The sequence below is a fragment of the Nannobrachium achirus genome (genome assembly GCF_963921795.1).
Source record: "Nannobrachium achirus genome assembly, chromosome: 13".
NCBI classification, from domain to species: Eukaryota; Metazoa; Chordata; class Actinopteri; order Myctophiformes; family Myctophidae; genus Nannobrachium; species Nannobrachium achirus.
In genome coordinates, this window is record NC_137833.1 from 45,672,793 (window position 1) to 45,688,292 (window position 15,500).

At 44.5% G+C, this 15,500-nt stretch overlaps 2 protein-coding genes across 2 annotated transcripts in view; both read right to left on the bottom strand.

Annotated features, from left to right (window-relative positions):
* Nucleotides 1-1,557: 1,557 nt before the first annotated feature.
* LOC308297363 (phosphatidate cytidylyltransferase 2-like) lies at nt 1,558-2,823 on the bottom strand (the record flags this gene model as incomplete). The annotated part of the gene is made up of 1 exon (XM_080740775.1): nt 1,558-2,823. The coding sequence occupies one exon, from the start codon at nt 2,821-2,823 to the stop codon at nt 1,558-1,560; it is 1,266 nt and encodes a 421-aa protein (XP_080596901.1).
* A 3,854-nt stretch (nt 2,824-6,677) lies between these two features.
* The window catches only part of LOC308297364 (uncharacterized protein), a gene marked incomplete at its 3' end in the record, with an annotated part of 34,811 nt that continues 25,988 nt past the window's right edge, over nt 6,678-15,500 (bottom strand). Inside the window, exons 3-7 of the mRNA XM_080740776.1 lie at nt 14,308-14,498; nt 13,948-14,074; nt 9,380-9,495; nt 7,563-7,684; nt 6,678-7,442 (exon numbers count right to left, since the gene is read on the bottom strand). Of these exons, the coding sequence (XP_080596902.1) occupies nt 6,678-7,442; nt 7,563-7,684; nt 9,380-9,495; nt 13,948-14,074; nt 14,308-14,498 (1,321 nt within the window). The remainder of the gene's footprint in view (nt 7,443-7,562; nt 7,685-9,379; nt 9,496-13,947; nt 14,075-14,307; nt 14,499-15,500) is intronic.

The following is a 15,500-nucleotide window of genomic DNA, read 5'->3' on the forward strand; positions in this document are numbered from 1 at the left end:
GCGGGTTGCGCATGCATTCCCTGCTTGCATCATTCCCTGCTTGCATCATTCCCGAATAGTAACAAAAATCATACCCAGTGTGAAGTGAGCGGTGCTAATGACAGTATGAGTTAATTTCATTAAGCATCCTACGAAGCTTGGCCAATTTGACCCTGGGCGTACAAACATACACCAATTGAGCAATCAGTCTGGACAGACGCAGGACAAACAAAGCCAGATGTACAATAGGAGCGGTTAGCACTGCTCAAAAATTATTCAAGCATGAGCCATTAAATATCTCTAGGTTAGAATCGAGTTAGGGTGGGTGCAAGTTACTGTGTTCGGCTGCATATGTAGGGTGGGGCTGCCTACCCCTGAAAGAAGTCCCAGTTGTACTGTGTCGTCGACGTCATATACACTAGGTGCCCAAGCATCGGGAGGCTCTCTCCATTCCGACATGTCGCCACTCCGAAATGGACTTCTTATTGTCGGAGTGGCGACACTCCCATGGGCCTAAGGTTTAGGGTTAGGGTTAGAGATAGGGTTAGTGTCGGAATGGAGACATGTCGGAAAGGAGACATGTCGGAGTGGAGAGATTGAACCCCAAGCATCACATCCAACGTCACCATCTCCTCATCGTCAGGGGTTCTGTGCTCTGCCGCTGGTTGAAGAGGTCCTACAGGGGTGTTAGCCTCAAGTCGTGTGTGTGTGTGTGTGTGTGTGTGTGTGTGTGTGTGTGTCCGGAGCTAATTTCGCAAAACAGCCCCAAAATGTGCATGCATGCAGCCAGTAGGCCACAGAAGTACCTCTTATTTTGCACATTATGTTGCTATGCTTTTGGTAATATAACTTATTACGTTTCAGGAATCACGCTGAAGTGTCAGATACATTATAGACTGCCTATGTGGTGTTGATCAACCTTGTGATTTGAAGACACACCAAGACAGAAAGACATTATGGATAGCTTCCTACAGTACATGTCCACATCTTAAGAAAATAGAATGGGGATCTCAGGATCCACTTGGCTTCAGTGTGAACGACATGGCTCCAGTGTGGATCGCCTGTGACATGCTGTATCACTTCCTCGAATTTGCCTCTGGGTCACCACCCGCTTCCACTTATAGAGACCGGATGTCAGCTGTTCACTCTCCTTTAGCACTCCACTTCCGGTCGCACACCTTTGTTTACATTCCTAACACTCCTAACTCTGCACGGGAGCTGCCGACAGTTTCAGCTGCGGAGCCTTGAAGCCGTCTTGAGATTAGCTACGGACAGACTAACAAACCCTCTTCTCGACGGCTGTCGAGAAGAGGGTTATAGAGCCATGCCGTAAAATAGAATATGCATACAATATTCACCCAAATTATAATAGCTGTAGAGGATAAGTGGCATCATTGTGTAGCTATACAGAGACAGTAATTCACAAACTCAAATTGACTATGATGTTGTCTCTCTAGTCTCTCGACTGTTTTATTTCTCTATTTTGTTAGATGTGTTGTTAATAACACCAACATCGCGGCTGAGGTAGATGCAGAGGGAGTTAGTTGCACCTGTCTCAGCAGATGTGAGCTCCTGGAGTCAATGGATGGGGTGGGGGGGCACTAGGAGGTTGCTTGCCTCCAGCAGCATGGGCAGCAGACCTTTCTCAGTCAGATGTGCTTTGAGGGAGTTGTAGATGAACATCTGCTGATTTGGAGAGAGGGCCTGGAGCTGCTGGAGCACTTTAGTAGGGTTGGGACCCCTGATGAAACTGGCGATGTACACATTTACAAAAGTGGCCATGAGGTACTGGCAGTCAAATCGATCCATGATCCCACCGTGACCGGGGATCGTGTTTGCGAAATCCTTGATTTTGAAAGCCCTTTTGAAACCACTGGCGAAGAAACCACCAAAGGGTCCCAAGATGGAGGCGAAGGCAGAGAGGGCTATGCTGTGGATCTGAAATGGGTAGAGACGTACCGTGCTCCATCCAGTCACAGTCTTCACTATGCTAGGCAGAGTATAGTTCTGCAGTTGGAAGAGCTCCGAGGGCTCACAGTCCACCTGGAAATGATTGGATTCGTTGTTAAACTCCAGCGGACACACAAAGTAGCGGAAGCCTGACATCGCATAGGATAACAAGAGTCCAAACACAATGGTGGAGACCAAGCCACCGATGAAGCCCTCCCACGTCTTCTTAGGTGACAACTTGATGAGTGGGGTGCGTCCACAGAAGAAGCCAAACATGTAGGCCATGACGTCGTTGCAGATCACGCAGGATATGGGCACAATGAACCAGATCATTCCCTCAAACAGGTTGTGGATGATGAGGTGAGACTGGGTCACGATTATGAGCAGAGTCACGTGAGTCCAGCCGAACATGTAGAACTGCAGGCGGTAATGCTTCTTCTTCAGACTCAGCACGAACAGGCAGAAGCCGGCGAGGTAGAGGGTGAAGGAGATGAAGCGGTGGTATTGGATGAGGATGCGCAGTAGCTCCTCCCTCTGCACCCAGGTGGAGAAGTAATCGGTCACCGTCTCGCCGTAGAAGAAGTAGTTCACACACAGCAGGAAGTACCAGCTGAGTGTTCTGAACCAGGGCAGGTGGTAGGAGTGGTACACGCTGTATCCAATGGTGATGATCTCGTGGAAGCACGTGATCTGGACGACCAGCACGGACAGCATGAATGCAACGGGACCCAGGTAGGTTGTTAGGAAGAACATGAACATCAGAAGCCAGGCCACAATGCCTCGCACCCACCACTCCCTCCATCGTGGGGTGAGTCCAGACAGGGCCTTGTTCAGAACCTTGGGGGTGCTGTCAGCGGGTTCGTTCTGCTCCTGTTGGTGCCTTCGATCTGTCATCTTAGCATCTACACGCAACATGGGTGGTTTAAGCAGTAGTCACTGATTCACGGATATGCCACTTCCTCGAAGGTGTTGGTACATATATGCCTTGCCTGTATGCCGTGGCCGTGACGTAACACTGATGTGGCTTGTGGCACACATCGTTGCCCGAATATGTAGACTGAACAAACCTTTGTTGCACGGCCGAACCAACTGATATGGGCATATATGGAGATCTCTGTATCAGTCAAGCCTTGTCCCTTTGGTGGGCATAAATCGAGGTCTCTGATATCATTATTAGTGTGGCCACACCAATAGTACACTAATATATAGTACTTTATTCCATCGTCCATCTTCCAAGTAAACTTTCTTTTGCTGCCAGCAGAGCGCGCCATGAGGTGCGCTCACCACTGGCGATACTAGTGACACCACCACTGACATCACTAGGAATGCTGGTCCCTCATTGGCTATTAATGATGACGTTGCCAGAAATGCTGGTCCCTGATTGGGCTAAGGCTTAAACACACACAGCTACCTACCTACATACGCAGCCGAACACAGTACTTGCACGCTCTGCTGGCGCAAGTAATAAACCTTTCCCAGATATGGCAACCACACATTTCCAATTGCATCTTTGCATTGCATCAGATTATGAAAAGGGGGAGGGGCTGTTGGAAATGTGCATGAGGACAAAGAACAGATCTGGGGGTGTTTGTTACTTGCGCCAGCAGAGCGCGCAAGTACTGCGTTCGGCTGCGTTATGTTCTGTATGTATGTCGGTGTCTGTTTAAGCCCGTAGCCCAATCAGGGACCAGCATTTCTGGCAACGTCATCATTAACAGCCAAAGAGGGACCAGCATTCCTGGTGATGTCACTCACCTCATGGTGCGCTCTGCTGGCGCACAAGTAAGCCATCCATGGCCTACTTGTGCACAAGGAGCAAGTTGGCACCTCGACAGAGTGCAGTTCTAGTTTGGATTGTACACAGATAGGAGTTTGTTTGAATGGAATGGAAAGATGTTCATGTCTGTCTGTCTGTCTGTCTGTCTGTCTGTATTCTGACATCATAGTACTGACGTCCCAGACGGGGCACCATATATGGGCATAAAAGATAGCCAGACAGCAATAAGAGACAGCGATAAGAATCCAAGATCTCCATATAATGTATGGGCATGAAAGGGACACAGACGGATACAACGTATTGCACAACTGGACTTCAACGGTGACTATTCTGCCCAAAGGGCACCGGTCTAGTAACTATTAATCGACCGAATGGCTGACTGACATGTCTGAGCATAGACATAGACAATAGGCAATGCACACAAGCCTGATGATGTCATATTACTGAATGCCATAGTACACATGCTAGTATGCAATAACAATGGGTACTGCACTAGTATAGCTCTCTAAATGTGTGGAATCTGTGAGCGTGTCCTTCGCGCATCAAATCTAATCAAATCAAACTTGTAAAGCACATTTACAACAACCAAAATTTACCAAAAACAACAAAAGAGCAACAACAACTAGAAAGATGCAAGTCTGGGGAATTGTGAGTGTGGTTTGGATAGGCAAAATGTCATGTGAAGCTTGACCAAACCTCAGGAGTTTAGCCAATGAGGAAACAACAAAAACTGCTTTTAGCCAATGAGGAAGCTGCATAAAGGTGATGTCATGAGAATGCTGGTTCCTCATTGGGTAAATGTTACTCCATAAACTCAGACCAAAAGGTGCAATTCTGGGAAATTGCGAGTCGTGAGGAATCCGTGTACTATTTACATTACATTGTCCAATCAGAAAAGTAAAGCATGACCAATCCTGTCTGATTGGATATTATATTGTAGGAGTTTGGGGTTACAGAAAAGGTTACAATACGTCCATTGAACTCAATGGACTTTTGGGATTACAGAGAAGTTAAATGAAAACAGCTTTAGTTTAAGGTGACACAAAAGTTTACATAAAAAAGTTAAATGAAAAAGGGTTTACTTTAGTTGACATAAAAGTCTACAGAAAACTTTAGGACTAGAACAATAGTACTGGTTGCCTAGCAGCCACACTAACAAAGTCACACATACAACAAACAGATCAAGATATACACTTAGTGTTTAAAAGTTACAGAATAAAAGTGTGTTTTAAGAAGGGCTTTAAAAGCCTTGATAGAATTAGCAATTCTATACAAGAACTTTTCAACCACTGTGCAGTGTCCAGTGGGAAGTCAGTCAGATCAACGGTTCTGTTAATCCACAGGTCTGTGTACCTGTCTGTGTAATTCACCTTAGTTGAGTTTCTGACACACACATGCACGCTCACTCACTCACTCACTATAATGTTATTAATATTGATGACATCAGGTATCTACATATAAGGTGAACTAAAATTCTAAAAACTCGAACCCCAAACTCAAGAAAAGAATTGAAAGTAGACTATAGACTTTACTTGGATAGACATAAACAAGAACATATTGAAAGAACTTACACCCAATAAAGAAATACTAAAAATGGCAACCAGGCTGAGATGGACCTCACAGGTGAGTCCCTTTGTCAGACTTCTGATTGGTCCCTGGCAGACCAATCAGCAGGCTCCTGAGCTCCTTGTAAAACGTGTAAAAAAATATCCAGTTTTAGGAAAATAGACACGTTATACCCTGACACAACACTGCACCCGAAACATTTCTCTTTACTGAGACCAAGTTTAAAAATACGCTTAAAACACGCAAAATTCCACTTTTGCTAACCACTCCCATCAGCCCTACGAACAGAGCCAACTCTTGGTTATCATCACATCCCTAGCTGTCACGCTTTGGACTGAAACCTGTGGTCGGACACAGGACATCATATTGCTGTTCCGTGGTGAAACCATTCCATTCTCATTTCTCAAGACAAAGAATATGTTGAGAAACAGTGACCCCTGAGGGTCCTTTAGGGGGTTTCAGGTGGCAAAAAGATTGATAGTTAGGGTACCAAATGAACCTTTACAGATAAGTAACTCCGAGAGTGTACGAATGGAACCAAATGGACCCGCAAGGATCCATTTGGTTCCATTCGTACACTCTGAGTTCAAATAAGCGTTGTTTGTAGTCCCAAGAATAAGTGTAGGCTGAGGTCCCAGAAATCTAAATCGTCTCAAAAGTGGGTCCTATCCTAATGCATTACTGCATTTCAAAACGGTGGTCCTTGAGATGGAAAAAATGTTGAGAATCGCTGTTGTATTGATGGACATCCAGATGAAACTGCACCAACACACGGAGCCTTCCGTTCCCGGGTTCACAACGTTCGTTCGGTGTTAAGGTATAATAATCAAAATGTTCTCCACTGCCCACAGGTGAGTATATTAGCCTTGTGCAGTTTTACCAGAGCCCTGTTAGTCAGCGTTACCTGCTTCCAACTCTCACGACGGGGACGTAGGGCTGGATTTTGAGAGGCGATATTTTTTTGGGGGTATTTTTTGTTTTGTTAAAAAAGTTAAATAAATACAATTCATGTATCTATGTTTTGCAAATCCCCAGTGTTGGCCTGGGGAGGGTGTAGACTAGAGTAACGGTTGGTACCATGTGCATCCTCCGATTCACATAGAGCTAGCTCTGTTTTACTAAATGCTGCTTTACTTTCTTATGTACAATTGAATCAACTTGCTTCTAGAGGGTGGCTTTCTTTTTCTTTTTTTTACAGCCCAACTTCATTTATTTGGATTATGCACTATAACACATTAAGCAGAATGTACAACATAAGTCACAAGTCAAATAAATTGATTAAAACCAAATAAAAGCATATCTGACAAATAAACAATGAACAATGCTGTCCCATTATGTATAGGCAATAACAAAAATGATTCAAGCCTTGCTACCTTCCAGACTCAGGGTGCCGGGTTGAAGGTGGTTAATATGGTGCTATTGTCCAGATCTCCTCGTGGAACAAGTCACATTCATACTCGCAATCCGTGTCATCATCGGTGCCCACGGCCAGAAGCATGAGAAGCATCTCATCCAACGTCACCATCTCCTCGTCGTACCACATCGTTGTTCGCCTCGAGTTCTGCCTCCTTCTGTTGGATCCCGGCGGCTTCCACCTGGGTTGATCTTCCTCCAGGCGACCGTCAGAGAAGGCGTGCTTGTAGAAACAGTTTGAGCGGAACGGGCAGGATCCCCGGCCCTCTGCAAAATACCAACATGGTTTTCTCCCCATGCTGTCCTTGTACTTCTGGATGAGTTTCTCCTTGTCGTCCTTGTCTTTGACCCAGTACTCGCTGGGGATGACAAAGTTGGACGTGATCCGACACTCGGGGCAAGACTTGACAACCTTCCTCTTGAACCACTTGCTGATGCACCGGAGACAGTAGCAGTGGTTGCAGTTGGAGAGGATTCCGAAGCGGCGCTCGCTGGCCCTGGCCTTCTCGAACACCACCTCCATGCACACGCCGCACGTCATGTCCCTGCTGAGCTCCATGGCGAAGGAAATCCTGTCCTTTTCGTGGGCCTCGATGCAAGCCTTGGTGTGCTCCGAACGCCGGGCGTGGTCGGTGGGGTGGAGCGCTTGAAGTCCACACATGTCACAGACGTCGCCATGGAGGTAAGCACAGCCGAGGCCGAAGCAGCACTCGCCCAGCGCGGCGTGCGGACACAGCTGGTTCTTCGGGTCCGTGTCCTTCACAGCCCGGTCCTTCTCGGAAACCTTCGCATGCTTAGCCCGTCCGCAGTAAGGCTGCCCGGGTACAAATTCAGCAGCGTAAGGACACAGCCGGGTCCTCAGTTCGTTGTCGCCAACGGCCCGGTCCGTCTCAAAATCCTCAACGAGAGGGACAGGACTTTTGGCTTTCACAGGGCCAGCCCGTTTGGTGTAGGGCCGCCCTGGCACAAACTCTGCAGCATTGGCCCAGTCCACAGCCCCTAAGCCATGGGGTGGCGCACTGGGCATGAGGTCTGAGGTGCAAGTGAGCACTGTATTATAAAATGTAGAAATAACTACAATTAAACTGTACTATAATATAAAATGAGTATGCACACCCAGCTGGACGTTATATATGCACTAGGCGTGACGTAACAGACTTAGCACAAACCGTTGCTCAGAAAGACTTCCGGGCAGCCTACGATGGTGTGATATAGGTGGAAGGGAACGTATATTCAGCGCATTTGATTGTACAAACAGACGCTACGCTACCAACCACGTCCACCGAGTGATGTTATAAATTGGTAAATTTATATACTGTAGTACCTTTAACCAAGGCACTTTACAGAGATTGTGCAATACATTCACCCATTCACATACACATTCAGGCGGAGGAAACCATGCAAGGCACCAACCTGCTCACCGGGAGCAACTAGGGGTTCAGAGTCTTGCTCAAGGACTCTTTGACACGAACTCTGGGGGAGCCCGGAATCGAACTGGGAACCTTTCGGGAACCTTCTGTGTTCTAATGAGGGGTTTTTCTCTACCCGAGCCACTGCCGCCCCCCTGAAGAAGCAGACTTTGTTGAGATAGGCCTGTCACAATTACTTTTTCATAATTGTCATTATCGTTGCCACGTTGATTTTTTTTAATATATTTTCAAATATTTAAAACAATGGTGGAAATGGCAGATCTACAAGCTCACAACGTGATGTGACTCGTGAACTTGTATGAGGTTTCCACCCGACAGAGAAGATACTGTACTATGATGATAACTGATAATAACAGAACAAAGTGAAAATTAAATGTTATTATAAAGGTGTAATAACAATGACATTAGAATGGATTTTCTTTTACATCCGTTTATTTATTTTTGCTGCTGCTTAGTCATAATGACTCAAACAATTAAAAACACATGTGGCGGACAGTAACAAAGTACATTTACTTGAGTATTGTACTTAAGTGACTTTTGAGTATCTGACTGTACTTGAGTATACTCATGTTTTTGGATAAGACTTTTTCAACATTTCTAAGGCTAATGTTGTACTTTTTGACTCCACAGTACATTTCTAGGAAAGGAAAAAAGTACATTATGATTTAATGAGTTAAACACATGCCCGATTTCAAATAACTGTAATGAAAACCACAGATCTACAAGCTGAAGCTGAAGAAAATGTCAAAGTTTATAATAAAATAAATGTATAATATCCTCTGATAACACAGAACTCGACAGCTCTAGGACAGCGGTTCTCAACCTTCTCTGGATCAGGGCTCACTTGAAAATCTTGGGCCGGGTGCATTTTCAGAGCACGTTTACCGGTATGTTAATAATCAAACGACTGTGTTCCAGCTTGGACCAGTGGAACTAAACGACAACGTAGCATACTTTAAGTTCCTATTTATTGGTATCAGTATCACAATGAAATCGTGAAATCAACATTAATGTTTTGCCAATTGTTTGGAGCCCCAATTGAAGTATTCTCACAGTCCACAGGTTGAAAATCACTGCCCTAGGAGATATGAAAAAAAGAAGAAAAAGGAAAACTACTTCAGAAACAACAAAATGCAAAGCTCTCTGGACAGTCAGTCCTTCACATTCCTCTTTTTCGAGAAAAAAAACAAACAAACAAAAAACTAATAGCAGTTTGACCCAACGACTTAATTTTGTTTTAAACTGTTCATTTGGTTTTCAATACATTTGTCAAATATGGACAGCGTTAGGTCCAACATTTTGGACATAAATCCGTGAGAGGCCAGGTCCACATCGTGGGCCTTGCCTTTAATGGCTTCCACGCCTCTCCTCAGGTTGGACCTGTAATGAATATAATACAGTAATGACTGTGAGAAGCATTGTACACCACACACTGAATTATGTTGATAAACTTGGAGCAAGGAATTCAGTGATTTGTACACTGTGTGTGTGTGTGTGTGTGTGTGTGTGCGTGCGTGCGTGCGTGTGTGTGTGTGTAGACAGCGACAATATACTGTTAGTTGGTAGCTGGGGGGTGATTTATGCATTGTTTAAAGCTTCAGGAACTGGATTGTAATGCCATCCAGTATTTAAGCATGTCTATTCCATGCTTTATTCATGTTATTCTGAAGCAATGAGTGCATACTTTTTTTTGCTTACTCATTGACTGCCAAAGATGTAATATGGCAAGTCAATCCTTTGCCCAGATCACCCAAAACGTAATATATAACTGTAGCTGTAACTTTCCATTGGATTATCGCCCCCGGACAAATTAGTTTTCCCGACTTCATGGGAGCCATGCGCGTCTTTTGAGGCCATTGGTGGGAGGATCGGGTCCACACATAATATTTTATGATTTTTAAAATGATAGTGAAAAACTGTCTGAATCCTGGCAGGAGCGGATTTGATGATCTTTTAACTCTGGTGGTCAAGGGTTAATGTAGCATCACAATGATTTTAACCGCTTTATCGATTCATATGTTTTCTATTCAAAAATAGCAGATCTACAAGCTTGTACATTTAATATTTTTGAAAAGCTCATAATATAGCCTATATTGAAAATGTGTGGGACATTTTGAATAGTTTAGATTTTGTTTTTACATAAATCTTCTCTTCTGGGGCACAAAACATTTTCCGATGGGGGTCCTCTGCAAACTAGAATTGAATATTTCAATAATAACATTTTGTTGCTTGTTGTTTTCTTAATGTGTTAAGTCGCAGGGGGTCCGGGGGGGTAATCTGCCTAAAATGTATGGCACAAAATGACAATGATTGTGCCTAGTGTTCACCCACCAAATGTCAGCTAACCCCTGGAAATGCACAAATGATATGTATTTGGTCCACGGAGCGGCTCCATGGCCTGCCCATCCCAAAATATTTTGTTCCAGGGACCCCCAGAAGTAAATATTTGAGTTAACAAGACTGACCTATGACTGTCTTGATCCAAGGCTAAACAAGCGAAGCTTAAACCAGCGCCCTCCAAGTTACACCACTTTTTATGTCAAGGACCCCTAAATTGACACTTATTAGCCAATGGACCACCATGAATCACTGCTGAATCACCATGCCCATGTTAGTAAAAAAAAAAAAAAAAATCTCATGAGGCCCCCAGCCTGTGTGGGGCCCCAGGCGGCTGCCTATTTTGCCTGTATGGGCTGCACGGCCCTGAAACTAAGACTAGCCTACCTCCTTTATTTATTATGCACCCAAATACCCTTCATGAATTATTTTATTTCATGATGGCCCTACACTGTATCTTTTTTGCAATTATTCTTGAGTTAAATTGTCCCATTAGAAATCTAATCCACATGACTGGCATAGCACAAATAATAGAACAGAGAGAGGGGAAGAGAAGGGGAGACTTGTGGATATAATTATGCTCAGCTGCAGTTATTTTGTTACTAGTGACAAGAGGAAAACCTAAACATGCATTGCGTTCTACCTTTTCTTTGCTGACATCATTCCTGAAATTGTGGGGCCCCCCTGCGAGGAGGGGGGTGGGGGCCCTTTTGCAAATGATGACGGAGTTATATCTGTTCAATGTTATATGAGTCATACATAAAGGTTTCCTATGTAAATAAGCTGAAAAGCTTACTAGGATCTCCTTTTAGTTGACCTTGTACCAGTGAACTGTACTGTCATGAAACTGTACCCTTTCCTATGCAAACTTCTAATAAAGTCTTCAATCAATCAATCTCTAAGGAAGAAGTTGCACATGAACTCTGCTGGCGGACTGAGGCGCTCCAACACGACCACTAGCTAAATGCTGGGTGCAGTAAATGTATATTCCTTTCTTGGTAAGGGAAAGCTAAAGGAGTGCTCATTAACTACATTCCACACAGCTGTGTGGAGACTGGGCCAGCAGGCGGGGGAGGGGGAGAGAGAATTAGACTGGAGCAGTAGGGAGCATTTGGGTGTGTGCTGTGTGGGGGCCCCCTCTGCATTGCGGGGGTTGCGTGCCCCTCCCCTACGCCACTGCACACAGTGCTGCAAAGTGCATGATAATACTCGTCAATTCTGCGCTTCTTTATTAACTAATTTACTTTGCTCCATTGTTGGCTAAATGACGTTTCGTTTCGGCGTTTTTTGGGCAAATCTGAGCTGCAGTTCATCTAACTACTTTCGCCGTGGTTCATCCACAATAAGCGTGGGAGGACGGAGGAGTGACGGTGGACCGGAGCGTTCAGTGTAAGCGATGACTGCCGAGCGAGCTCTATAAATGAAATGCACACACGTGTGTGTCTGTGAGCTTGTGTATCTGCTATTTTTCTATACCAATGAAACGGGAGATTAGCAGAGATATGTAAATGTAACCATTAAAGCAATAACACCACTCTGAAAACCGGACAATTAGGTGTCCGGCCAGAGGCTGAGCTGGGCAGAGGACAGCAGGGTCGGAAAAAAAACAGATCGCCCTGTGGGCGCTCAGGCACGACTGCTCTATATTTGATCAACATAAGGGGTTTAGTGGTGCTCAGGCAAGGGATGGGTATCGTTTGGATTTTTACGATTCCGGTTCCGGTTCTGCTTATCGGTTCCGGTTCCTAACGGTTCCTATTTCGGTTCCAAAATGGTTAAAAATATATATTTTTAGCTGAAACTGAATAGAGATTTTTTTTTTTAATTATATATACACACACATTATTTTTAAACATTCTTTATTTATTTATTTATTGGGTAATAAAAGGTATTATGTCTCCAGTTGCATAATTGCACATTTATGGCCTAATTGTGTTATTATTATTACTATAATAGGCCTGCCAATGTTTGGGGAGAATTCACTTTCAGTTTCATTTTAGCAACACACACACACACACACACACACACACACACACACACACACACACACACACACACACACACACACACACACACACACACACACACACACACACACACACACACACACAGTATCTTGCTGTGAACTCTAGAAGTGGCCCGAACTCTAGAGGTGAGTGGCCCGAAGGACCGCCGAACTTCAACACAGAGACGCTCCAGCGTTATGCTTCGATGCATCGCGGTGCTTGGATTGTGCAATTTGTGCTGTTTGTGCTGTCTTTTTTTTTTTGCGCATCACATCTAGGAACCGATAGGCAGTACCGACATTACATATATTTTTTGGGTACCCAGGAACTGTCATGTGTAAGGTGTCCAGTGTAGTCTGGGCTGACAGTCTTTCAGCAAAAACTGTACTGGGACAAAAGATTTGACAGTAGGCTAACAATTAATTGCCTATGAAATCAAGTCAATACTTTTGTACTTTTACTGACGTAGCCTATATGTTGAATTGAGGACTTTTGCGTGGTGTGGGGGTGGGGGCTGTATAGGCAAATTCGCGAGGTTGTTGTATAGACTGATTGATTGATTGAAGAGTTTAGCACTGTTTGCAATAGAAGACGCAGTTACAATACACAACATTGGCACACACACACGTCACAGTCCCATTCCGCGACCCACCCGTGGGTCGAGACCCAGTACTTGGGAAACAACAATGCTTAAAACATCATACACACGCAGTTTTTATAGACGCTGTCTGTATCTGTCGCTCTCTCTAACGCACACTCACTCACTCTCACACACACACACACACACGCGACGCGAGCGAAAAGCGGTTGTCCGTGGTGTAGTGTAACACGTTGAAAAATTAAAAATATCCGAGCACATGGGTGCTTAATAATAAGTGAACTTTCCGACGGCGAAGTCCTTCTGATGGATTTTTCTTGGCTGTCAATGTCTCTATAGTCCAAAAAATCGCTCTGAACGTGAGTAAAACTACAGTGTACTGTGTACGCTATATTATAGAACCGTAGAGGAGAAAGGAAGACCACTCCCCCTATGAAACCAAGGCACAAAAGAGGGAAGGCTGGTGGGCTGTGGCGCTCGATTCCACATATTTGCTATAGCGAGGGCACTGCATAGGAGGAGAAAGCCTCGTGCCGCCCGCCCATCCACCTTCTGACACATTTATCGCCTTTCCCAAACCAAAGAAGGGGGGCAATGCCCACGGAAGGAGGAGCAGTTGATTCCACATGATCTACACGCTGAGCGGGGCGGCGCCCACTGACTTCAATAGAATACGTGGAGCCAGCCGAGAGAACCGCCCGCGTTTATCATCAAGGGACATTTATCCACTTTCCATTCTGACGTCACTGCCAAAGTGACTTCCAGGGGCTAGTTAAAGACATTTTGCTATCACAAAATGTAAAAAGAGGGTAGTTTTTTTGAGGGTCCTTGACACTAGAAAGTTGCACTGTTTTAGCTAAAGTGTACATAATGTATACTTGTGAAACATACTTGAACACCAACAGGCTCCCCAGAGTCAGATCCTCATCCTCTGCCTCTGGAATGACATGGAGGTCATCAAAAGGAAGATGGCTTTGCACCAGGCCAGCCAGGCTTTGGCTTAAAGCATCTACCTCTTCTGAAAATAAAAATAAATAAAATAAAATTCGGTACGTTTATGAAGATTACGGGGTAAAAAACTAAACAAATATATAGCTGCCAAGCAGGAAAAATAATAAAATAAATAAAAACACGCTGTGATTGGCAAAGAAATGGTCTTTGTACAATGGTTGTGAGTTTCGTGTTTTCGCCGTTTAGCCCTCTACCATACTGCCAAGTTTCGTACCAAGGCCCCTTAACAAGACAACTTGCCTTCACAAAGCTGAGAGAACATGGACGTCTCGGCTGTGGTCGTGTTGGGCTTTATCCCAGCTGCCTGCAGCTGGGCTTGGAGCTCCTTCCTCATGTTGTTGTCGGCCCTGAGGTACCCCACGAGGGATGTGAAGGACATGCGTTCCGGATAACCAACCCGCCGCCCCAACTCCTCCACGGTGATGTCGCATCTGCGTGTGTGGGACAAATATATGATGATCGCATTACATCACATGCAAAACAGTAACAACACACATGAAAGACAAGGCATTGTGTCAAATAAGAACCAGCGATTCTCAAGCTTTTCTGAAAAAAGGCGAGTGTTCATTTTTATGATCCGACAGTCAATCGATTGTAATGAATGATTGCTTTATTATCAGTAAAATCGAGGTGTTTTGCAAATTATTTGAGGGCCCACCCACTTGCAATATCCTCTTTGCCCAAATTTTGAGAAACACTAATGGTCTAATACATTCTCTGTGCCTTGTCCAAGTCCAAAGTTTGCAGTTTTGAGGACAGAGCTGTCTCCACGGCAGGTACCGTGCTCTGCAAGATGGAGGAACCGGAACCGGTTATCATCACATTTGGAAATGGAAATTTGGAAAGGCTTCATGTCTGTGCAATTACAATACCGGTGGTTCTCAAACCTTTTCATTTCAAGGACCACCATAACTCTGTGAGTGTACAAATGGGACCATTTGGTTTCATTTGTACACTCTCGTTCACTTTCCTTTGGAATCCCCCGTAGGAATCATTAAAGGGAAGGGAACCTTTAAGGAATCTGAACTGTTAAAATCCTTAAGGATCCCAACCCTATTAGGGACTGTCAGAGTCTCTCAATTTTCCAATTCCACCTCAAGATCCTTCTCTTGTCCAATACCTTCTCTTAGCCCCCTTTGTTTTTCCTGTTATGCTTCTCTCACTGTATTGGCTTAGGCAGTGTTAAAGGATAGTTCACCAAAATAAATACTTTTCCCCCCTATAGATTACTCACCCCATGGTGACTTGAATTTACTCCAAATTGTTTGTTTTTGTTGCATTCCATTTGATGACCAGCAGTGGTTCACTATGGAGACACAAAGAGCCTGCTTTGTTCCATATGTAGAGTTGGAGACACCAAGAGTCTCTTCAAATGATGTATTATTGTCTTAGTAATGAGACAAAAACTAACTAATAATCCATGAATTCAAGTC